We start from the raw sequence: 25669 nt of genomic DNA, 5'->3' as shown, positions 1-25669 counted from the left end.
TTATGACAAACTCAAACTAAAGCCCAAGTTTAATCGTGGTTACTAAAAATGGCTGCGGCCAAGAGTGAGCCCTAGGATAAATTACGTTCCCCAGGGGGTAATGATGTGTCAGTGTGGGTTCATGGGTTGTAACACACACACGACTCTGGTGGGGGACACTATAATGGTGAGCATGTGTCGTGGGGACTGACGGTCTATGAGGATTCTCCGTACCATCTGCTCAATTTGCTACGAAACCAAAACTACTCTAAAAAATTAACTCTCCTGAAAACTTACTGTGGGATGCTGGTGAGCGATCTACACTTCTACTCTTGGTGGATGTGAACAAGGGCAGGCCACGAGAAAGACACATCTTTCTCCAAGGCAGAAGCCTCCAGCTGGCAGGAGCTCTAATCCTGGAGCTCTTTCCCTACGTCCACCCTCCGCTAGCCACGCTCGCCAACTCCTAGATAGGAGATTTGTCATTCCTCTGGCCCCCTCTCAGACTAGGACTATTCCACCAGCCCAGAAAAAGAGTCCTAATTTAAACAAAATCCAATGCCCTTGAATAAATGGGCCCCTGTTTATTATATCCTATAATTGAATTAGAACTAGGCACAGCAAAGCCGCGTTAATCACTTCAGGTATTTAATTCAGCAGCCTCAGAAATCCCCTGTATCTGGACAAAATAATTACATATTTGGAATTCTTTCCTAACTTAGAAAAAAGCAAATGCTGTTGCCCTTCCATTTTACCTCGCTTCCCTACCTACCTACAAGCTGCTTCATATTGTGTAATCAGTGTTAAGTCACAAACGTGGACTCTGACGGACTTGCTTGATGCCAGTGGAAAAACACAAGCTAATGGAACTAGTGTGGTGCTCACAACACACACCTGCTCACACCTCTGCTAGATACGGGGTTTGTCCAGTGGTGAGCAAGGAATAAAAGTGTCCACCCCAAGGCCAGAAGGTGTGGGGTTGAATCCTGACTCCAATGTATGTTGGTGATGAGACTTCGCCGAGTTACTTAACCTTTCAGGGCCTCTATAAAATGAGGATAAAAATAATTCCTATCTCATAAGTTTGTTGTAAGGATTCACAGAGAGAACACATGTAAATCACTTCGGATAGTGCCCAGGACATTGAGTTTAGAGAACGTTAGCTTTTGTCTTCATGTACTGGCTTTACTGGTCCACAGAGACGACACACTCATTCGCGACATACTTGTTAAACGTATATGATGTTCAAGGTTTTTGTGTGAATGTGAATAAAGATACAAAATACTGCTACGAAAAGACCCTTACAGAGGAGTCACAGTCCTCTGCTTAAGGAAGACAAGGACGGGATTGTCACTTCTGGGCAGGGGCTGAGTGTGTGTGCGTGGTAAGACCCGGAGAGGGACACTGTAGAGGACTGAGTATCCTTCCTAAGTATGATCCTGGGCACAACACTTTACCTCTCTCAGCCACAGTGTGATCTCTCCAATGAGGAGGAGGACAGAGTGTCTTGAACTTTCCTAGGAGTTCTAGATTATCTCTATGAGATTATCCCAGGAACCAAAAAGACATGGGCCCTAGCCATTAGTGGTTTTTTTTTTTTTAAAGAGTTTATTTATTTATTTGACACAGAGAGAGATCACAAGTAGGCAGAGCAGCAGGCGGGGTGGGCGGCGGGGGAAGCAGGCTCCCCGCAGAGAGCAGAGAGCCCAATCCCAAGACCCTGAGATCATGACCTGAGCTGAAGGCAGAGGCTTAACCCCCTGAGCCAACAAGGTGCCCCGCCATTAGTGTTTAAAATACAACACAGAGACAGTGCAAACAGACATGGCAAAGGAAGACTGTGAACCCAAACAGAAGGGAAAATGGAGCTCATGCTGTTGTCTTCACCATCACTGTTTGATAGAGAAGTTGTTATGAGACCAAGTACGTCAGACATGGTCGGAAAAGATAAAACTGACTGGGTGGCTCAGTCAGTTAAGTGTCTGCCTCCAGCTCAGGTCATGATCCTGGGGTCCTGGGATTGAGTCCCACATGGGTCTCCCTGCTCAGCAGAAAATCTGCTTCTCCCTCTTCCTGCCGTTCCCCCTGCCTGTTCTCTCTCTCTCTCACGTGCATGCTCTTTCTCACTCTCAAATAAATAAATTAAATTTTTTTAAAAAAACTTTTTAAAAAAGGAGGAATGGAAAATGAAGGGCTAGATGAGCTATTTAGTGTTCGAGGGGAACAAATTACCTTAGGACACGTATCATCATTGCCCAGTCAATGTCGGAAGAGATGATGTGAATTAGAAAACAAATACCATTTATCGGTTACTCTCTATGTACTAAGTACCCTCCTACACTCTTTCGATAAGTTAGCCCATGCCATCTTCACAACACCCTATGATGAAGATGTTCTCATTGCCATTTAAAGATGAGGACATTAATATATTGAGAGATTTAACTACTTGTCCACAGTCAGCAGACTATGAACTGGCAAGGTGGGGATTAGAACCAATGTAAATACGTGTACATTCAGGGAATTACTGCCTTTGAACATGAATTCACACACACACACACACACACACACACGCGCACGCACGTGCGTGCAATGGGGCATCAGCTGAGGATGACTTTGGAATAAAATGTTATCATGTAGGGACACCTGGGTGGCTCAGTGGGTTAAAGCCTCTGCCTTCGGCTCAGGTCATGATCTCAAGGTCCTGGGATGGAGCCCCACATCGGGCTCTCTGCTCAGCGGGGAGCCTGCTTCCCCCTCCCCCCTCGCCCCCGCTCTCTGCCTGCCTCTCTGCCTACTTGTGATCTCTGTCTGTCGAATAAAGAAATAAAACCTTTAAAAATTTTTAAAAAATAAAATGTTATTATATAAAAAGCAAGAATAATTCTAGGTTGCAGTCCAGAGCCACGTTAAAAAAGATGGCCTTCAGAGTTTAAGTCTGCGGTCTCAATCTGGTTTTAAATTTAGGAATTTTCAGAATGTACCATGTGTCAATTCCCCGGATGTATATTTCATTAAATAACTGAAAGTAAAACCCTGGTTTGTTTTGTTTTTTTTTTTTGTTTAGTTATAAAAAGATTTTAAAAAAAAAAAAGGAAAGGAAAAAACTGACTCCAAGTCACTCCCAGAATACAGAGAAAAAAGAACAATAGCCTGGAAAGCAAAGCAAAACTAAAGACATGTTTAGAGCACACAAAAGCTACCTTCTTAGAAGTGGCTTGAAATGGGTGGAGAAAATTACCATTCAAAATCAGAACACTGGGCCTTTTCAATGAAGCTCTGCAACAGTTTCGGGGGGCCAGGGTGGGGACTAGGTATTAATTATGTTATTGGCCCCTCTCCATTCTGCCAAACAAGTATGTTGTGGGGCAGAAGAAATCATTTCTGTAAGATTCTATGACAGTCCAGGGTTAAATTGGTAGAGCAACATGTCATTTACGTGTCATTTCTAACATACCCACACTTATTCTCAACTCAAAAAACCTCTTTAAAAAAAAGTAAGCAGGAAAAGGAGACTTTTACAGGGTCACTGTCTTACTTTCAAATCACCACACTCAATTTCAATTTAGTCCTTCAAATCTGAAAAAGCTACTTTTATTCCCGAATTTGGAGAATATAGATGGTCCCATTCTGGATTAATGTGAACCTGTGATTGCTTTCAGCACACTACTATTATAGAATAGTCAGATTTTTGTTAAGGCATAAGAGGCAAATATGGAAAGAGCTTTAGGTGGTTAAAAAAAAAATGGAAAGAACATCTCAGTGGGAACAAAATCCCCATGAAAGTTGAAACAGATTCCTTTTCTTACTAAGGAGCCTTAAAAATAATCAACATGGGGCGCCTGGGTGGCTCAGTGGGTTAAAGCCTCTGCCTTCAACTCAGGTCATGATCCCAGGGTCCTGAGATCAAGCCCCGCATCGGGCTCTCTGCTCAGCAGGGAGCCTGCTTCCCCCTCTCTCTCTGCCTGCCTCTCTGCCTACTTGTGATCTCTATCTGTCAAATAAAATAAATAAAATCTTTTTAAAAAAAAATCAACACATTGACACTTTTATTAGGTAAGTTTCATCATAAGACTATTTTATGAACATTAACTACTAATACCCCATTGCCTCTGTGGGGAAGAGAAGTAGTTCCATTTTTCTTATTAGGGAAATCCTAGTGTTCGGTAGAAAATGGAATGGAAACAGAGGCTTCCCCTTGTCTCCTATCTGGAATTTCCAATCTCTAGTCCTCTACATCAGCTGTCTGAGACCACACTAGACTTTTAATGTTGTGAGCCAAAATAAATATAGCAAGTTATAATATATTTAAAGAAAATGATAATGCAAACCCCAGCAATAAATAGTCTAAGAGAAACATACATTCCCTATGTGGTAAGTTACCAAAATCAACAGGGACAGAAAAATCTTTAGGATGGCAAGAAGATGAGAAAATATTCTTTACATTCTGTTAAGAAACGATGGGGGGAAAAAGAGAGAGAAGACATCTAAAAAAATACTTGGAAGATCATTCTAATCAGAAAATATTTAACAGCTCGAGTTCTTTTATATTTAACTGAAGTAAAACCAAACTGAGTTCCTGTTTCGTAAGCTAAATCATGACTGCAATTTTACAAACATTGACAAAATAAAGATAACTTACACCGACCAGAAGAATGTCCCAGCTTTCACCCCTTGCTTGGTGGCTGTAATCCATAGCTAATGAGGAAAATATAAGAGGCTTATAAATTGTTCTGAGTTTTGGTCAAAGAAGAAGTTTTTAAAATATATTAGGTCAGATATCTTATACTTTACCCACATCCCACCATAAATTTCACATTATTTGTAATCATTCACTTTTCACATCTGGAAGTCAGAATCATTATTTCCATAAATGTCATTTAATACATTCTCTGCAAAAGCTTTCAAAAACTCTTCTGTGACCCTAGTGGCATTTTTAACTCTTATTTCATCTCAAAAGTCTCTCTGTACCTGTCTTTTCTGATCATTGTTTTGAACATTTCACTTATATGGCGGAATTCTGCTCATCAAAGGACCCAGGAGTGGACCATATGTTTCCTGTACTATTGAAAGCCAACAGAGGAGAACCCCAATGGTACACAGATGCCAGAATCTTGGAACTTAGTTTCGTCTTGTTTTAAACAAGGTGAATGAAAAGGGCGAAAAGAAAAAATATATATATTTTTTATTCTGGATTTTCTCATGTATCTTTTATTTAGCCTTTCAATAAATAGAATTTAAGGAATAAGCTCCTGGGATAAGTTAGGGGAACCAAGCATTTCATTGAGGCTTTTAAAATATTCTTTCCAGCAAATGTTGTAGGAGACAGAAGATTCCGTGGTTAAGAACCTGAGCTCTGTAACCAGATCGCTGGGTTTTAAGCCTTGCCTCTGTCACTCACCAATGGTGCAGTCCTCTAGTGAGTTCCTTAAGCTCTCTGGGCTTTGGTTTCCTTTAAAAGGTAGATAGTATTACCAAGTGCGTGGGATTATTCTAAGCTTTAATGAGTTAATACTTTTAAAGTCCTTAAAGCAGTGTCTTAGCATTTGGTGACCGCTGGATCAATTTTAATCTTAATTATGATGCAATGGAAAGAAATATAATCCAGTTATTCTAGGAACATTAAAAACAGCTTAGGATGGCCAGTGTCCCACTGAACATAAGTGTGTACAAAGAACCTTCCCCCCACTCCTCAAGAGGCAAGCAGGAAATGTGGCTGCTTTGTTATAAGACCCAAGCAGAAATGGTCTAGGAATTGCAGCAAGCCCCTTTTCTGGTTTCCTTGTATCCAGACTTCCAGAGGGTCTTACAGACTCCAGGAGAAACCTCTGGGGCTTGAGAAAAGGGGGAAATTGGGAGGTGTGGTGTTTCGGTGAGGTTGGCTATGTCTTCAGAAGGGTCTGGGACATCTGGCCTTGGGGAATTCTTCAGATTCCCAAACCCCTGAGGAAGGACTGGAGATCTCCAGCCTGGAAGAATCATAGCTCTTGCAGTTGGCAAGTAAGAGATGGGCAGGAGAGCTTGGAGAACTCTCTCAGACTGGAGGAGGTGTGAGCTGCCTTGGGAATGCCAGCATGGGGGAGGTGGTGCCCTCATCCCATAGGGATAGGTCATAGAGATAAGGATCTCTGATGGCTCTGACTGCCCTTCCAGACTTTGGTTCAGAGCATCCTTCTGCTTTACAGACAAACTCTGGCATGCTGGGGGTCCGCAGGCCAACCAGGATTCAAAATTCATTTTGTTTCAACCAGAATTCATTCTTTTTTTTTTTTTCTTGGCGATCATGTTTCTGAAAGGGTTAGGAAAAAAAAAGATGCCCTTTAGTTTATGAATTTTTGAGTTATCTGCAAGCCAATTCATTTTGGGAGTGGAACAACCCTTGGTCATTATTTCTTAATCTCAAAATCTGGGCAGGGTTCTCTTTTGAATGTCTTCTACACTTGAAGATGCGATCATGCAAATCTCCCATTTTCCATACACGGTAAATTCTTTGTTTCAGCTAACTCTTCACAGAGGGCAACTAGTACAACACCATCTCCCCAGACAAAGAGCATCGGGAATATTCCAGTTTATTGATCTATATATCTCCGTGTGTTTTCTCATCGATTTCTATAGTAGTCACAGTTTCTTCCACAGTCCCCAGTATCATATTTAAATGTTGATCATAAGCATGTAATCTGCCTCAAATCTCTCTGTCCTTTCTCATTTCTGTATAAATTCGTTCATCCAGACCAAGCCTCATGACACCCAGGGACTCTTCTAGAGTGTAGGTGGTCTGCTGCTGGTCCACATGGTCTGCCAAGTTTCAAACCCTGCGCTCTATCCCACCTCTGGCAAGAGAACATGAGCCCACCCTCTACCCACACCAACTGCCTCTGGAAACTGAGAAAATGCAATGTCTGGGAAGTAGAAAGAAATTTGCCATGCACCCTTTTGCTTTGTAGAGTTTGCATTGGTCATTTGAAACTGGACCCATAAGGAAAGGTCATGTCCAGGCCTGGGCACGTCCATTCTTTCTCATTGGCAGCACCCTTACTGTCAAGATTCAGTCAAAACTCAGTGCGGGGCATCCACCAAGTGACTCAAAAACACATCAGATCCCAGAGAGACCATTTCACACACACACACACACACACACACACACACAAAACACATAAAGAGAGAGAGAGAGAGAAGGAGGGGTTCAGAAGGACAGAGAGAATTTCAGGCAGACTCCCGTCTCAGCTTGAAGCCCTCACCTGCCTTCTGGATCACCTGCCTTCTGGATCCCACGACCATGAGATCATGACCTGAACTAAATCAAAAGTCCGATGCTTAATGAATTGAGTCACCCAGGTGCCCCAACCAGTTTCTTACATTAAATGATCTATTTCCAAACTTACTTTAATTTCAGAGACTCACGCTAGTGTTTTCCTATCCAAACAACTGCATACAAAATCCAGTGCCTTCATATTTACGAATAAGTTTTACTAGGCATTATCCTGCAGTTGCGAAATATAAGATTAATCTGGGGTTTTCTAACGGAAATTTTTTAATGCAATTTTGCCAAATGATGAGCTCGCACTTTCAAAAGTTATGTTGTAGAATTATGCTGATGTTGGCATTATCTGGGTAACAGGAAGCCCTATGGGTAACCTTTAGCTCAGCAATGCGGGAAAAGAGCACCAGAAGGGATCTTTGCAATGGTATAAGGAAAGAGCACGGGGAGAGAGAGTGGCAGAAGGGAGTGTGCTAAAATGTTCCCAAGGGCAAAGTTAGGGTCATATGCCCTTTATACTTTTGTGCACTTCCCCAGATTTTTACAGTGACAATTAACATCTTTGTAATTAGAAAAAAAAATTGGCCAACTGTAAGAAGCAAACAAACCATGAAGACAATTAAATGGTAATTGTTGGGGCGCCTGGGTGGCTCAGTGGGTTAAAGCCTCTGCCTTCGGCTCAGGTCATGATCCCACGGTCCTGGGATCGAGCCCCGCATCGGGCTCTCTGCTCAGCAGGGAGCCTGCTTCCTCCTCTCTCTCTGCCTTCCTCTCTGCCTACTTGTGATCTCTGTCTGTCAAATAAATAAATAAAATCTTAAAAAAAATAAAATAGGGGCGCCTGGGTGGCTCAGTGGGTTAAGCCGCTGCCTTCGGCTCGGGTCATGATCTCGGGGTCCTGGGATCGAGTCCCGCATCGGGCTCTCTGCTCAGCAGGGAGCCTGCTTCCCTCTCTCTCTCTCTCTGCCTGCCTCTCTGTCTACTTGTGATCTCTCTCTGTCAAATAAATAAATAAAATCTTTAAAAATAAAATAAAATAAAATAAAATAAAAATTTTAAAAAATGGTAATTGTTTATTTATATATATTTGTATATAATTGTTTATATATATAATTTTGTGCGTGTGTGTGTGTGTGTGTGTGTGTTTATTCATTCATTTATTTATTTATTTTTTTATTTTTTTTCCTGGTGCACCTGGATGGCTCAATTGGTGGAGCATCTGACTCTTGATTTTGGCTCAGGTCATGATCTCCGAGTCCTGGGACTGAACCCATGGCAGGCTCTGTGATCAGCGGGGAGTCTGCTTGAGGACTCTTTCTCCCTCTCCCTCTGCTCATCTCCCCAGCCCCCCCAACACTCTGTCGCTCTCAAATAAATAAATAAAACATTTTTAAAAAATTTATTCCTTCTCAAAAAAAAAAAAAGGAAGCAAAAATATTCTTCCTGCTTTTCAGTACAAATCACATTGGCCATATTTTCCAAAAGAAAAGTGGGAGCATGGTCAGAAAAGTGCAAAAAGTGAACAAATGGAAGAATATCTAAAATTTAAAAACATTTAAAAACCTCAAACCAAGGGATCCTAGTGGTAATGCAGCCATTCTGTCAAGGTTTAGCAAATGGTAGGAGATTGAAGCATGACATTCTTAAGTTAAATCAGATCATAAGTAGCTCTAAAAGTTCCTTTGTAGGTCATATGTATACATCATATTTCTGAACACAGAAATTAATTCTAGTAATTACAGAGGAAAAAAACTCACTAAAATGTTGGTTAAAAAAAATATATATTGAAACTGAGCCTCTGGGGCCATTAGAGAAAGAGAGAGAGAGAGAAGTTTCAAGTTCCTTGTTAATTCAGAGAAAAGGGAATCAGTATTTCTCTGAATTTGAATGAATATAAATTTCCCCCAAGACTGGAAAAACAGCACAACAAAAATAACCTGACAGGACACTGGTTTGGTTTTCCCACCTTTAATGCCAACAATTCTCCACTGCTCTGCTTTATCTAGAGACAGTTTTCAACATTTATGTCTTAGTTACGACATTTTGAAGACGGAACAAGTGGGAAAAATTTTTGCACCTACTTGATAGGTTATTAGGAATTTTTTAAAAAATGCTTTCTCACTGGAATCAGAGAATTTAAATGTGAAATCCAACACACGATCACATTAAATTAAATGTGAATAGAAGAAGGGGAGAAGTTTTGAAAAAGAAAATAAGCAAAGAAGTTTTTCAAAGACATGAGCTACTATTGTAGTGTTTCTAGCAGTGCTTTGCAGGGAAATGATTCCTTTGCATTCAAAAGCACAGAGCCAGGATGAATGGAATTCCCAGACACCAGAGGGATGGCTGGGGCTGTAGCATCTGCTGTAGGAAATCACTTACTGAGATTCAGATCAGACCAAGCTACCATATGAGGACTGGGGTTGCAGCAGAGCAGACTGTGGGCCCGTGTGGCCCTTTGGAAGTGCTTAGGGCCTGACGACAGTGACTGATAAACTACAAGGAAAAAGTACAGGCAAACATGCCTCAGATATGGTCCAGTTCAAGTTCATTCCAAGACACAGTAGTGGGGCCCCTGAATGCATCAGGCTGTGGATTACAGCCTGAGAATAAAGAGATTATACTCCCATGGGGTCCATAGTCTAAAGCAGATATGTGAATAAGTTCAAAAATATATGGTCAAATTTATGACAGAAATAATGTGAAAACCCAAAGGAGGGTCCTGAGCTTAGCCAGGGCTGGACGAGCTTAGCGACCACCTGGGGACAGATATTTCAATTGAAATTTGAAAGATAGGGGCGCCTGGGTGGCTCAGTGGGTTAAGCCGCTGCCTTCGGCTCAGGTCATGATCCCAGGTCCTGGGTTCGAGCCCCACATCGGGCTTTCTGCTCAGTGGGGAGCCTGCTTCCTCCTCTCTCTCTGCCTGCCTCTCTGCCTACTTGTGATTTCTCTCTGTCAAATAAATAAATAAAATCTTTAAAAAAAAAAGAAAGAAATTTGAAAGATAGCTAGGAGTCTAGGAGCAAAGCAGCTAAGTGAGCATTAGAGACCCCTCAGAGCAGAGCGGAGTCCAACCTAAGTACCTTAGGATACAGTAAAAAGAAGGGGAGGGAAGCCCAGATTTATAGCAATCTATAGGAAAGAAACAACAGAATAAATGAAAAATAAAATTTTCCTGAAAAGACAGCAAAACTGCCCAAAAGCAGGATAATAAGATAGGCAGAAAGAGAGGTAAACAATGACTGGCACTTTCCATCAAGCCAACCCTTTAAGGCCGGAATTTCATGCCTGCTCTAATGTCATCCTGCTTCTCTTTGCCGTCGTTCTTGCATTTTCCCACTACAGTAATTCACGAGGGTGGTCTCTGGACCAACTCACTGCATGACTCCTGCTGGCAGATGCAGCAGCAGACCAAGCCTCTTGAGGAGTGGTAAGAAAGCACCTGCTCTTCCTGGAAACGCCTTGCTCTGGAAACTGTGGCTTCGGAGGACTTGCATTGTTGGGGGGGCGGGGGGGGGGGCTTCTCAAATCCCCATCTTTTGTGGAGTTGGAGTCTCGTAGGGAGTCTCATTCATTGTGCCCTTTGCTGAGTCCAGATTTAAACCAAACAGGGAATTTCCCACTGAGATATCTTCAGAAATTGCAGGATTAGAGCGGAGAGATTTTTCAAAGAAATGAACACGCTTAAGGAATTTCAGTAAAAGTACGGAGCGTACTGTCATAATAAGAACCAAGTATAATTTTAAAGCAATGACGACAACAAAAGAATCCCATTAAAATATGTATGAGAACTGTAGCATCATAAAGTGAATGACAGCTTTTAATAGCCCATTGTGAGGACTAACAGATTAAAAGCAGACCTGAGTTGGCTAAAATGGCTATATCTGTGCTACAAAAAAAAGGGAAAATTAAAAAAAAAAAAGTGAAAAAGTGAAAATCACAAAACAAAGTGAAATTAAATTAAATTAAAGAAATTATTTTTGGAAGCCTAATGTAAGATTCAAATTTTCAGATGCATGATATACAAATGCCTCATCCCATCTATTAAATTTTAAAGTAGGATTAGAGTGGTTCTTATTTACCATTTACTCTGACTCCTTTCTTATTTAGCCGAATGTCTTTCATGGTTTCATCATTCAGTAAAAATAAACTGAGTTTAATTTCATTACCTAAGATTTTTATAAATATTTTCTCAACTCCAGTTATTTTTTTCCACTGGTGATTTTGTGAAATGCATAAGCCTCTGAGAAGATGGGATAAAAGCCTGAGAAATATTTATTAAGGCTCATCTCTTCTTCTAATATTTCTAGTTTCTTATATTCTTATTCTGCAGTTCCTTACCGTTTCTGTCATTATATTCTTTGTATATGCTTAATTTCAATAATAAATACGTGTTTAAATTATAGCTACTATGTTCCTTGAAATTTTTATGGTGTCCGCTTAAATCAGAAGTACAGATTTCACTGTAAATCGTTGTCAACACTAGGAAAACACTAAACTTGGTCAAATCTGTCAACACTGAGAATCAGGAAATAGGCAAACAGAATTGAAAACTACTTCATTCCATTGGGCAACTTAGCAGCATTCCCTCTGCTCTGTTTTTGCAGAAGTTAGTGAAGATGTGGACGGATCTTCTGAGCTATGCCAATCCAGAGGGAAATTAATGTCAATGCTTGGGTAAGGTGATCCAATTTGATAAAATTACTATTTCTGTCTATCTCCTGTGTGGTTCCTCAGGCAACTTTGCTTCCATGACAAAATGAATATAAAAAACCGATGAGCAATACTTGACAGAAATCTAATGTTAATAATTTTATTTACACATAAAATGTTCCTCTATCATAAACTTTGTGAAATCCATCCTGTAAACCAATTTCACTAAGCTCACAGCTCAGGTCATCACAGACTTCTGGGAGTCCAGCCTGAACAAGGACAGCAGAATCAGAACCTCTACTATAAAGAAACACTTCTACAGACATACAAGGAGTCTTCCAATATTTATTTTTTTTTTAAATGAGAAGACCATGTTTAGCTTTGCATATGGTTTTGTTAGGCATGCATCTATTTTTGTAATCATGAATGACCTTTAATCAAAGCAATACCATTTTCTTCTGACTTTTTGTTCTCTAGCTTGCCCGTAGATTGGAGCAAAGATTTCTGGGTATGGAACTGCTCAGGGATGGTAGATTCACGGATGTGTGCAGACACTGGCTATGTCATGGCCAATACACAAGGGTCTCAGCTCTCTGTCCTAACCAGAGCTCCGGGGGGATAATGGCCTCCAGTCAGAGTTGACATAAGGTGGGACCATTTGCTGTCTTTCTTCTACATGTTTTTCATTGGCTGTGTACACTGGGTTGTGTTCCTGTGGGGATCTTGGCCCTTTTACCCTGGGGCATGTGCTCTTGGTTCAATTCTGCACATTCAACAACCTTGTCTCACGTTGCCCTTTTGCTCATGTCTGACCAAATCAAGTTGCCTAACCTCGCATACAGTCATAGGAAAAATATAATGTAGAAAGCCACCTACATCCTTATTTTACTTTCTGCCCATCCATTAGATCCGAAGTAAACAGGATGAGTTCTTTCAAAGTATTAATTTGCTGGTCCAAAATGAAGATAGGGTTCCACTTACATGTAACTTCCAAGAATTTCAAAAAATGGATTAAACAAAAGAATTCACGAATTTCCGGTGGGTTCATTGAGCTCCTTCTTATCAGCAAGTTTCTCTGTCTCTCTTCATATGGTACCTGGGCCAAAATTTGGGGGTAGACCTAATCATCCACTTCTCTTTTTCATCGTACCCTTAAACCTAGTAAATCAGCAAGATCTGACTATATATTCCTTCCTCAAAATGTCTCTGAAATTTGCCTTTCTGTCACCATTTCCATCACGAGCATCTAATGAAGACATTTATCCTCTGGCACATTTATAATCATAACCTCACCTACACATACACACACATATATAGAGACACACATGGACATAGAAATATACACACTATTTACACATATATATAGGTATTATGTGCACAGATATATATACACAACACTAAAGGGCAGAAACATTGCCAAGTCTGAGGAAATTATATGCATCTTTTATGCAGGTAAAAATTTGGGGATGAAATGGTTCAGTGCACAGACACACATACACACAAAACGCAGAACTTACCGGTTGACCTCCCCACCATCTGTGATTGAACTTCTCTCGTCCTCGAAGGTGGAAAGTGGCATCAAATACAGGATCATACATTGAATTGCCAACAATTCCATGTGATTCTGGATATAGTCCCTTTGTGTAAAAGAAAATTTATTGTTAAACTACCAATATGATCATCTGTACAAATGAGTTCAATCATATATTTTCTTATCATAGGAAGTTGTATAGCAATATTTAATTTCCAAATTTATATAAGATACATGTAGACTCTGTGTGTGTCTGAGCAAACATGAATGTTGTCTTATTAATCATAAGCGATCTGAGAGACTTAACATGATGATAAGAAAGCTAATATTTGGGGTTTTTTAACTGTTGCTATTTAGTAAGATGACAATAACTTTTATTGCAATAAGTTAACCTGCAGATTGAAATTTACTTATGTGCTTCTATTTATAAATACACTTTTTCTTTTCCCTAAGTTCTACTTCTACCTCAGAACCCCTCGAATTCATCATAATAACAAAATAAATAAACAAATTGTGTTTTTAAAGAAGAAAAGAAGGTAGGACTGGGAGTATCTGAAAACGAAAACAAAGTGTTCTGAAGTCAATATTTTTATTTGAAAACCCAGAAAATAAACAACAGATCCTGTGGTATCTGACAGAAGCTTAATGTATATGTTCAAACAGAACGGTACCTGAAAAAAAGTTTTCCGTTTTGAAGCGACCGTGAGATTTGGTCCCCGACAAAGTTGTAAAAGACACTTACCGTGAACAGCTCAGGCAGACGAGATAGAAAACAGACAGATTTTCTTGGACCACTGAGAAACATGTTTTTTTTTAATCTCAGGATTAATTAATTAATTTCAGGATGAAATCTACACCCACACCCTTTGAATCTACATCCTTTGAAAAAATACTTAGGAGACACCCTGGTGGCTCAGGCAGTTAAGCATCTGCCCTTGGCTCAGGTGATGATCTCGAGGTCTTGGGATGCAGTCCCACATGGGGACTTCCCTCCCTGCTCAGCAGGGAGTCTGTTTCTCTCTCTCCCTCTTCCCCTCCCCACCCCGCTCGTGCGCTCTCTCTCTCTCTCTCTCTCAAATAAATAAATACATAAAATTAAAATTAAAAAAAAAAGAAAGAAAAGAGAGAAAAAATACTTACAGTGGCCAAAGTGTATAAGTTAGGGAAAGTTTTTGTTGGGTACACGGGCCTCATGTAGGGAGAGTGTGTGCCACAAGACCCTAGGGACAGAATTTCAGACATTAGGACGAGAGACCCAGCAGGAGTCACTTCACGTAGGGGACTCCATCCACTTCAGAAACCACCAAAGACTTCAGTTACAATCACTTCTGTATTTCAAATAATAGACTACATCTACTTGTCCATAGCTCTCAAAGCTCATAGCTGAGCATGCACTGGGCAGATCATGGATACTGATGAGAATATAGTATGAAAAGGACTTACTTAGCTTTTCAATGTTAGGCATGACCTTGCTGCCTTTCTTCATATATGATGCACGGAAACCATCGACCGAAAAGATGATTAACGGAGGGCGAACAAACCTTCAAGAATAACATATTAAGCTTTAGAAAACATCCTGCTACAAAGTTTCCATTGTGCCTTCTCATTATGCACAATTGAGACCAGGAGTTTCCAAGATGAAACTTCAAGTGAGGCTATTGGTTAAGGCCTGGGCTGCCAGCCACATGGCATTTGTGATGACCAAAGTCCAGAGTTAAGTGACCAAGGCCATAAAATGGCCAGGGAAGGAACTGGACTCCAGATTTCCCTTGCCGCCTCTCACACTACAAACAAGGTTTTTCACACTGTATAAAGTTGTTTTATTTGCCTAGAACAGGTGTTCTCCCATTTGCTACCCATAAAACTCCTATTCATTCCTTAAAACCCACCTCAAGGTTTCCTTTTCTATAACTTTACTGCTCACACTTCTGAATTCCTTTAAGATATTAATTCATACCTCTTTTCTCATTCACATACATACTACATTATTTTGATGCATAGTTTATGTCTTATCCATCTTTCTATTTCATAGAACTTTAGTAGGGCTTCAATAAATGCTTATCAAATATATGAATGAATGGGTAAATGAGCATGAAATTTTATAGCAGTGGCACCCTTGTCCCTAAAACTTACAGAAGAATTCTTTTAGGCTTAATCATAAAATAACTTTAAAAATAATCAAAATTAATAAAGACCTTTAAAAAGTTCATCAATTGGGAGGTTGGGGGCACCAGGTGGTGGGTATTGTAGAGGGCACGGATTGCATGGAGCACTGGGTGTGGTGCAAAAATAATGAATCCTGTTATGCTGAAAAAAATAAAAAAATTTATAAAAGAGAAAAAAAAAAAGTTCATCAATAAAGGACCAGATGATTCATTTAACTAGAGCAGGATCTAATAAAATAGGTCCTCTGTTATAGTCTGAGGACAGAATTGGCCGGTCAGACTTGAGAATACTAAATTGCAGAAAAACACTTTTTCCTGGTAGTTTGACTTGAGTTTACTGAAGCCACATAACAAATAAGGCGTATTTCAGATGTGTCACAGATAAAGCACATAGTATGAAACTTTCGATGAGTTCATTATAGTTGTGACTATTCTCCATTAACGGGCTTCTACTGCTAGATTGCTTTGTCCCCAAAAATAACTGAACATATGTTAAACAGTCAGAAACGACGGCCATTCCATTCAGAAAGTCCAAAGAGGTACAAGTGGCTCATTAAAGCCAAAGGAGGAGATGAAAATCAAGACAATATCGAAATACTCAGATTTTGCGTTGCAGGCTATGCTGCTGAGAAACAAAAATCCACTTGAACAAATACATTCATGAAAACACACTTGATGATTTATTTTCTGCCAGGCATTTTAAGGGTCCATGAATTTTCAGCAGTTTCCTGGAAGGCATAGTGTCTCACGCCGGTCGCACTTGAGCTGTGGGGGTCACTCAAGCCTGGCTACACCCCAGCGTTCAGTAGTTGTCAAGTTCCTGCAGCGTCCAGTAGGAGTTACCAGCTTGGATGATATTTTTGAGAAGTTCTGTAGTCCTCCCCACCCCCCTGCCAAAAAAGGCAGAAGCAGCCTTCCCAGAAAAAACTCAAAAAAAAAAAAAACAAAAAAAAAAAAACACCAAAAAATAAATAACAAATAACAAATCAATGCCAGAAATGTATCTTTCCTTCTCTGGTGGTATTTACATACATTTTGTAAAATCTTCAGCTACAGTGAAGTATAGAGGATATTCAGTCTTTAATATGTGCAGAGGCAATAGAAGAAAATGTTTTAAAAACTCCCTACTTTGGGGCTCAGTGGTTAAGCCTCTGCCTTCGGCTCAGGTCATGATCCCAGCATCCTGGGATCGAGCCCTGCGTCAGGCTCTCTACTCAGCAAGGAGACTACTTCTCCCTTTTCCTCGGCTCCTACCCCTCTCTCAAATAAATAAATGAAATCTTAAAAAAAAAAAAAAAACTCAATACTTCAAGATGTGCATTCTAGCTTTCGATGAATTAATCACTTACAAGTACTTGAGTATAAGTTTGCCTGTATAAGATGATCTCAGCTTTTACATTGTTTGTCATCATTTACCTATCTGGATCCTGGGATGTTTTATCAACTAATATGTAAAACTTCATCATGTTTATAAAAGGCACTTACCCTGCAGGGCATTCTGGGGTCTTTATTTCCTCACAGTTGTCATCTACCCAGTGTGTCTCTCCTATAAGGGAAAGTGGGTAAATTCACTTGTGAATCTCATGGTCAATGCCAGCCAGAGCCCTAAAGACCGCAACCCCAGGCCCCGTCCGTGTCTTGCTGGATACTCCTTGCTTATGGAACACCATCTAAACAGAAACTCTGAAATAAAGTCCAGTGTTGGTTTGGCTTACTAAAGTACACCCATACATAATGGAAAAGCTAATATTTAATAGCCCCAAGTGGTGTTTATGAGAGCCTCCTAAGTCTAAATGGTTTGTAGATAAAAACACCAGTGGCGTCAGTGAACAAAATTTCATGTTTGTTTCCCTCCAGAAATAAACTATTTGGTCATTAGACGGAACATTCTTTTCTCCACCACTGAACATCTCAGAGCCATAGAAACTATGGCACAACTTCCCTTCAGTTGTGGGGAAAGGCTTAGAATACTCAGGAATGATAGATTGGAAGATTGCAAGAGAAAGATGATTTGCCCCTGGGTGGGCATTCAGCCTGGAAAAAAAAATCAATGCTCTTTCACTTTTCTCTTCCTCCAGGGTCCAAGAGCTTTCCAGAGTTACCCCGTCAAGAATGGAGAACAGAAAAGAGTTCAGGTTTAAAACCAAAGAAACATTAACAACGAGGCTTCCTTAGGAGAAAATGAAAATTATCAAAAAGCATTTACTTTAAATGGCCCTAAGGCAAATAAACATCATGTATTTTGACCATCGGAAATCGGAAATCGCCCTGGTCAATAAGAATCTGACTCCTGACAGCTGGGTAGGTTAGTAACATGGTCCTTAAACTGGGGGGAGTTTTACCACATGTCTACTCACCCAGGGCTCTCACAAAAGTACTACAACTAGAAGTTTTAACCAGCAAAACCCAATGTTGAATGGTTCAATGACCAGCCACACCTAGGACTTTTTCTGGTCTTTTCTCTTCTAATAGCCTCTGTCGTTTATTGTTACATTTACTACACGGTGGGTGGGGAAGGAAAAGGAATAAGAGTCTCAGTTGATTGTATGATTTATCAAAAGTTACAATAACTGTTTGGGCAGGGGAAAGTTTCCAAATTCAGGATTTATGGAATACCTTCCCACCACAAACTGAACATGAAACACATTCAGAACGGATTTGCTTTTTCCCTGAAATCTTTTCACAGAAACTCTTCTTAAATGTTCCATGGCACAGCTAGGAAGAAGGACTTAATTTTGACAATAAAGGGGCTTGCAAAGTTTACATAAAGATTCTTGGATCTTTCCATTAATCTCTGTAATTGGGTGCTATGGTAACTTCAAATCCTTAGAGACAGAAACGTCATCTTTTATATTTTTGTTAGTTCACCGACTGGTATTTACTATTAGAATAAAACCATCATATTCCACAATAGACCATACCAAGAGAACAGATATGCATGCAGAGCTTTGGGGTACAACAGGAACTGTGTGTGCCCCGACCCTCTTTACCAGCTGGTACACACATCTTCAGGCTGCTGCTAGTGCCTCAGTTTATAGCTTACATCCAATGGGTACAAAAGCCATGTTCCCCCGGCCTCAAAGGGTAATAATTCTATTATTTACCTTCCAGACCTTGCAGTAAATCACGCCAAGGTGAGACTTCCCCTAAAACCACATCCTTGCTGGCTGCCCCCCTGCCCTGACCTCCTTCTTGCTCCCTTATGTGGTTTTCCCACAGAGCATTCCCTCAATACATTTTACGCATGGAATTCCATCTCAGGTTCTGCTTTCAGACAACCTGATCTAAGACCAAGACAGGAACTTTAGTAAACTCTTCATTATTAGGATTCTACTACATTCTGGTATTTGGGGCGATTTCCTTGTTATTTCAGATCTGTGAAATGCAGGGAAGCAAAATTAAGAAAAAAGCATGAGAAATTTAAAAACACAACCCCTTCCCTCCTTCCAAACCCATATCCAAGGTGTTACAGCCCCAACATCCAAGATTCCTTGGAGCATCTCCAGTTTTTATTCTTTTAAATCTCTAGCCAACCCACGGAAACATGTACCTTTGCAAACCACTTGGTAATTAGTACAGCAGTCTCCCCTGGCCAGGCAGTCTTCTGAGCAGTGACAAGCATTGTCTTCGTTTCTTACTTCTCCGCATCTGTCCTTAGTACACTCCCAGCCGCCCGCTGAAATCGGCACAATAAAACACTGTCACTGCTTCTCACAAACCAAATGAAAGAGGCCACAATTGCTCACAAGTGTTGCCAACAAAAAGAGCTAAAATCCCACATCATTTAATCTGCTTGTGAAATTAGAGTTGGCCTGAGGCCTAGATGATATTTGGAGGACTTACAAATAGGTTGAATTCCTAATTTTTCAAATCAGAGTACGAAGCCAAACATAATTGGGCTCCTCTGGAAAAATGGAACCCTTACCATTTGTACACTGTACTAAAAAACAAAAACAAAAACAAAAAAACAGGAAAATGTATGGTGTGTAAGCCTGTGATAGGTGTTTCCACCATCTTAGGCAGAGTAACTACAGCTGGGCTCTTTTATTTCCCAAAGTAGCTTTACTTGACATTAATGAGTTTGATTTAATTACAAACGATAGTGCAACCAAATCCTCTCCTGCTCTAAGTTGCAGCTGGAGGGTCCAGTCCTAAACAGAGAGCTGTAGAGTTTAAAGGGATATGAAAAAACACTCATAGTGCCAACCATCAACCAAAATATGGCCCCATCTACAATGAGGGGTCATAGCCCCTCCTCTCCAGGAGGCCAATAGATGGGTTACAGATTTCTGTCTGAACATACTTGATTCAGAGCTCATGGTTTAATTCTATCAACAGTAAATATTTAAGAAAATTAACATTTTCATTTAAAAGAGAGTGCTAGGAGCACCTGGGTGGCTCAGTGGGTTAAGGCCTCTGCCTTTGGCTCAGGTCATGATCCCAGGGTCCTGGGATCGAGCCCCGCATCAGGCTCTCTGCTCAGCAGGGAGCCTGTTTCCCCCTCTCTCTTTGCCTGCCTGTCTGCCTACTTGTGATCTCTGTCAAATAAATAAATAAAATCTTTAAAAAAAAAAAAAGAGAGTGCTATATTTTTTTGCTTGCATTTTCATCTACTAGACTGGAAGTTCCACAGCAGGGGGAAAAAGAAAAACACATCTCTCTTCCCCATTATGTCTCCAGTATCTGAGAGTGTGCCTGGCACATGCTAGGTGTTCCATGAACATGCATTCCATCTACTTGCAAATTATCATGAAAATAAAACACAACTCTTGAAATTCAGGGTTGATGTACTAAGAAATTTCATAGTGAATTCATTTATTCAATACATATTTCTATTATGTTTTCCATGTTCCAGGTGCTGGGGGAGGGGGTCATGAAGAACAAGAAAGACAAGACAGGACATCTTCATGGAGCTTCTATTCCAATTGGGAAAGACAGACCATCGGCAAGCAGACCAGGAGAAACAAGATAATTTCAGTTCATGTCAAGTGCTATGAAGGAAATAATATGATGGTACTGATAGAGAGTGACAGGGTGGAAAGGGGATGCTACTTGACATAGAATGGTCAAGAAAACCCTCTCTGAGCTAAGGACACTTGAGGTCTTCATCCCTTATTATATATTGTAAGTGGAAGGCAATGGTTTTAGGAAGCTATGTTGCTACTTAGGAATATTCTACCAACAGACACTTTGCTAAATGAATAAATGAATAAAGAAGTACTATTTGCCATGCTAGAAAACCATACAACTACTGTTTAATTTCCCTTCTTTTAGAATTACATTTATATCCAAATTTTCTCTGATTTTTTGATATCCCCTCTTCCTCTGCCTTTGCTTCCCAAGCAGATGAAATGCTTAAAATTCCTTTATCCAGGACCTGCTATTCCCAATGGTTAGCAATTTTCCAAGGTTACTTGGACTGATTTTTTTTCCCAATTCAAGGATAATTCATATAACACATATACTTTTATTGCTGCTCTAGTTTCATAAGAAAATCCCTTTGTTTACAAAAAAAATCACTATTAACAAGCTGAATTTATTGAGGAGCTACTGGCTTTGTGTAAAAATGGAATTTTTAAAAGCCAGGGCTCAGAGTGAACCACAAGCAAGGTAGGAGTCAGTCAGTTGTATAATTTTTGAAAACAAACATGGAAATAAATAGAAAAAAAATTAACCTTATGGAATAATAAGAAAGTTACCTATTAGATCAGAAAAAGCAATTTTTTAGTGAAAATATGTATTTTTAAAAGTGAGAATATGTTGAAAAGGGAGTGCTGAAAGGCTCTGTGCCTTTTGAGAGGAATATAAACTTTGAGAAGTATTAATTTTGTATCATATATTTATATTTTTTAAATGTACACTTTGCTTCAAAATCCCGCTCCTAGGAATTTGTCTTATGGAAAACAGACAAAATTTGAATAATCATGAACCACATTCACTGATATATTCTTCATAATAGCAACAAGTGGGGGAAATCTAAATAATGATCAGTTACTCAAGAAGCAGGTTGCATCTGTTCAATGGAATACTATTTAGACATTCAAAAGGATGGTGTGTAAAGAGATATATGAGTATAGACACATCCCCTCCCAGACATATCCATATATACACTCATATAAATACATGTACACACACACACACATAGTAGTCAAGGTCTACACTGAAACATTGTGCTTATCTCTGGAAAGTGGCCTGTAGGCCATCTCTGAGGCCTGTAGGATCTCAGAGACTTTTATTTTTTCCTTCAACCTTTTGTTATTATTTGATATTTGATTCTTCCACATTTGGCATATGTTATCTTGGTACACAGGAAAATAAACTACTTCAAAAATGTTGTTATCATCTGTATTTATTACATCTGGAAAGAGAGGCATGAACGACATTCGGAAAGAGCTAAGGTAGAGTGGGGACATCCACTAAACTTTGCAAGGAGCTCTAAGATCAAGAATCCGGACCTCTGAGAGGACATGTCAGAGGCCAGATGCTCGTGGCGCAAAGGAAACGAGCATTGGTTAGGTCCCCGGTGCCAAGCAATCATAGGCTGCTGGTTTGAAATAATGTTTCGGAGCCAAAGAGCTCTACTAGAACATCTGTTCCATCCATATGTTCAGTTTACAAGGTTCTCAGCATTTAAGTTTGCAGACCCACGGCTAAGGAACCTGGGAGAAGTTCCAAAGGAAAGTAACAAGAAAAAAAAATGGCTACATGTTTGGAAAATGTATTATACAGAAAACAGCCTAATAAAACTCTTCTTGTTTGGTGGGGGAAAAGCAAACAAACCAGAACTGGTAAGGGAGTTGGCATTGGTTTTTATATAAATCAAGGGCTATTTCTTTAGTAAAGAAGAATAACATCTCTGTTTCTAACGATATCATTAGAAATATAAGACTAATATCAATGATAATATGAGTCAGATTTTTGAAAGAATCATTTAAACCATAAAAGTCCAAAAACAAGTCATAACTTGTCAAGGAAGCTGTGTCTAGAGATCTTGGCACTGTTGACGGTCATCTTTCTCAGAGTTTACGTACAGTGCTGCCCAGAGGCGTGCTGGATAGCCTACAAGGTTTCTCTGGGGTCCTACTTAAAAGGTTGGGCTTTGGAAACAGAGCAGGTGGGGTGGCAAATGTCTCCAAACTGCTTCTTCTCAACTCAAGTGTATTCATTCTGAAGTCCGTATATTCTACTGATGGTTCCAGTAGAGCAGACATGGCAAGAAAGGCCAGGATGACTGAGAGGAATATTTCGGAGCTACCCTGAGCATGAGACCCCAAGTAGAACTCCATAACAACTTTCCACCTGCACAGAGAATGGGGAATTACATCAGAGCAGGCCAATAGTTACTACGTGATAAGACGAAATAACGCAAATGTTGTACACTGAGCAGGAAAGCAAAAATTTTAAAAATTAAAATTAAAACAGGAAATTAAAAACAAGAATCTGTTAGTTTCAGTCCATGTACCCTAGCAGTGAATGTGGGAATTGATAGCAAGAGACAGATGATGGAGATTGGGGGGAAAAAAAGCCTGGCCGTAAATATTTCCAAAATCAGTAAATAATGACCGCAGTTGCAAAGAACGTTCTTTGGGTAGGCTTGGTATGCAAACAACAGTCACAATCAATAATCATCCAAGAAACAAAACTAATGCACACAGTTTGGTTTGACTAAAGCAAGGTGCAAATGCCAGGGAGAATAACAGTGAGGGCATTTAAGCTCTCCAACCAAGTCTCCAGAGGACCCAAAATTTACCCACCTGTCTTCAGACAAAGCTCATCGAAGTCATAGCAGCAACTGCTGTAGCTTTTACATAGGTTATCACAACGACAGTCAGGGGGCCCAACCTCTTGAAGTTCAAAGCATCTGCCCTTGCATGATCCAGAAGTGTTGGTCCAGGGGGAGTCCGATAACACTGCAAGATACAAGAGGCAACGGCAATGGGATTGGGAAATGGGTCCTGTCATCATGGAGAAGTGGCAGTGGGAAGGAGCACAGCATGGTGACACAGGCTCTAGCTGAGCAGCCTGGCACCATCACCTTCTAGCTGTGAACCCTGGGCAGGTCACTGTGGACCCTTGGCAGGTCGCCAAACCTCCTGCCAGTTTTCCTCATCTGTAAAGTGGGGGGATTAACGAAAGTAAATGGAGATTATAATGAGAATTCAAGGAAACAATCCATGCAGAACACTTAGCAGTCTGTCAAACACAGTAAGTGCAATGAATGTTGGCTGATGTTTTACTGTTTACAATTATTATTTTTTACTGTTTGTTTTACTGTTTACAATTATTATTACTACAAATCTGGGAGGGTTAGTGTCTCTGCGGATGTTAATGATGCCAACAGAGAAGAGAACATTGATGTACACACTTAGAAACAAGAGTTCATGTCCCTCTTTGAAAAGCTGTAACTTTTTGTAAGAGAGATTTGAGCCTAAATGATCGAAGAACAGTCTGAACATACAGAACTGAAATAGAAGACTTGTAAGACCTCTTCCAGCCATTAAATCTACACTTATAACTGGAGTTACACAAACATGAACACCATAATCTCAGCTTGTCAAAAATAAATCCTTTTTATTTTCTATGATATGACTATATATCTAGAAATCTCAGGATCAACTAAAATTTTAGGGAAAAAATAGGTGAGACAAAAATTCTACATGTTTGTATTATATAAGGAATTAAGTTCAAAAATTCAATGGAAGTTCCATTCCTCATAGTTCTTAAAAGATATGATATTAGGTATAAATTTCATCAGACGCATAGGACGTACCTGAAGAACACATTAAAACTCTACAAAAAGGTATTTCAAAAGATTTCATTAAATGGAAAGATATAACATCTTGGAGATAAAAATAATATTATAAAAATATCAGTTTTTCCTAAATGAACCTAAAGGTTCAATGCAACCACAATAAAAATATAAAGAGGAGTTTTTTAAACTGGAGAGGATATTAAAAATTTATAAAAAATGAATAAATGAAATGAAAAGTAATTGAAAGTAAGAGTAATTTGGTGAAGACTAGATAGTAAAGTATATTCTGGAGTTAAATAATTAAAACAGTTTATACCAGGAAATAAGTAGATCAATGCTGAAGGTGGGAATGGGAAATAGAGTCAAATATATGAGAATTTATTTATAATGGAAGCAATTGGAGAGAGAAAGAGGCATTAATCAGGAGGTAAAAGAAGGATTAATTAGTAAGTAGTGCTGGAATAACTGGCCGACTGGAAAAAATTCAACTCTGTTGTCATCATAGCTTACAAAATAATTAATTTCTGATGAATGGAAAGTGTAAGCAGTGCCCTACCTGTTGCTAGGAATGAAATTTTTTGTAAAATAGAACACATTTTGGAAATGCATATGAATCTTTCACCCAGAAATTCCATTACTAGGAATTCACCTCTCATGTATATTTGTACAAGTTTACCAAGATATATGTAAAAGAATCACCGTATCCATTAATGGAATATTGCCCAGCCCTTAAAAAGAATGAGTTAGAGCTGTGTAGGGTACTATGGAAAGAGCTATAAAATTATATTAATGTGTTTTTTTTAAGAGCAAAGCAACAGAACAGTATGATAGTATTAAACATCATATTTTGTGTCATAAATAGAGGTAAGGAGAGCAATAAGGATATAAATAAATATAAAAATAAAAACAGAGCCAGAGAAGGGGGTGCGGAGGCATTGAGGAAAGGTACAGGTGTCAATAACCTTCCTCCCTCCCCCCACCACTCTCCTCATAAGAAGCTCTTTACAGGAATTATATTTGAGCAAAATGACTGAGAAAGAGAGAAGCGGAGGGATTTTTTTTTCCTTTCTGTAGTTTGAAACTTCTAGGATTTTAAAAATGTCTTTTGTTTGCTTATTTCTATCCCTCTTATACATATAACATGTATATTTATATCCCTGTGTACGTATTTATGTATAAAGTATATATTATATAATATATATTATATAGAAATAGCTTAACAATTGTTATTGATGACAGGCTATGTATACTCTTACTTCCTTATTTCTGTGTCTGAATTTTTCATTTTTTTACAATTGGCATGTATTACTTTTGAAAACAAGCAAACAGAAGAA

At 39.5% G+C, this 25669-nt stretch overlaps 1 protein-coding gene and 1 pseudogene across 8 annotated transcripts in view; both read right to left on the bottom strand.

The window, feature by feature from the left end:
• Window positions 1–25669, bottom strand: part of ENPP2 (ectonucleotide pyrophosphatase/phosphodiesterase 2) — a 108001-nt gene that overhangs the window by 45845 nt on the left and 36487 nt on the right. For all 8 annotated transcript variants that reach the window (XM_047725974.1, XM_047725968.1, XM_047725966.1 and 5 more), the window contains exons 3-9: window positions 23338–23493; window positions 19134–19259; window positions 17069–17129; window positions 14862–14959; window positions 14559–14638; window positions 13405–13524; window positions 4619–4674 (exon numbers count right to left, since the gene is read on the bottom strand). In XM_047725974.1, coding sequence (XP_047581930.1) covers window positions 4619–4674; window positions 13405–13524; window positions 14559–14638; window positions 14862–14959; window positions 17069–17129; window positions 19134–19259; window positions 23338–23493 — 697 coding nt within the window. The remainder of the gene's footprint in view (window positions 1–4618; window positions 4675–13404; window positions 13525–14558; window positions 14639–14861; window positions 14960–17068; window positions 17130–19133; window positions 19260–23337; window positions 23494–25669) is intronic.
• Window positions 4799–6781, bottom strand: LOC125097852 (U6 snRNA-associated Sm-like protein LSm3; annotated as a pseudogene).

This window comes from Lutra lutra, chromosome 4 (assembly GCF_902655055.1).
Source record: "Lutra lutra chromosome 4, mLutLut1.2, whole genome shotgun sequence".
Taxonomy (NCBI): Eukaryota; Metazoa; Chordata; class Mammalia; order Carnivora; family Mustelidae; genus Lutra; species Lutra lutra.
This window is presented reverse-complemented; position numbering and strand designations above follow the sequence as displayed.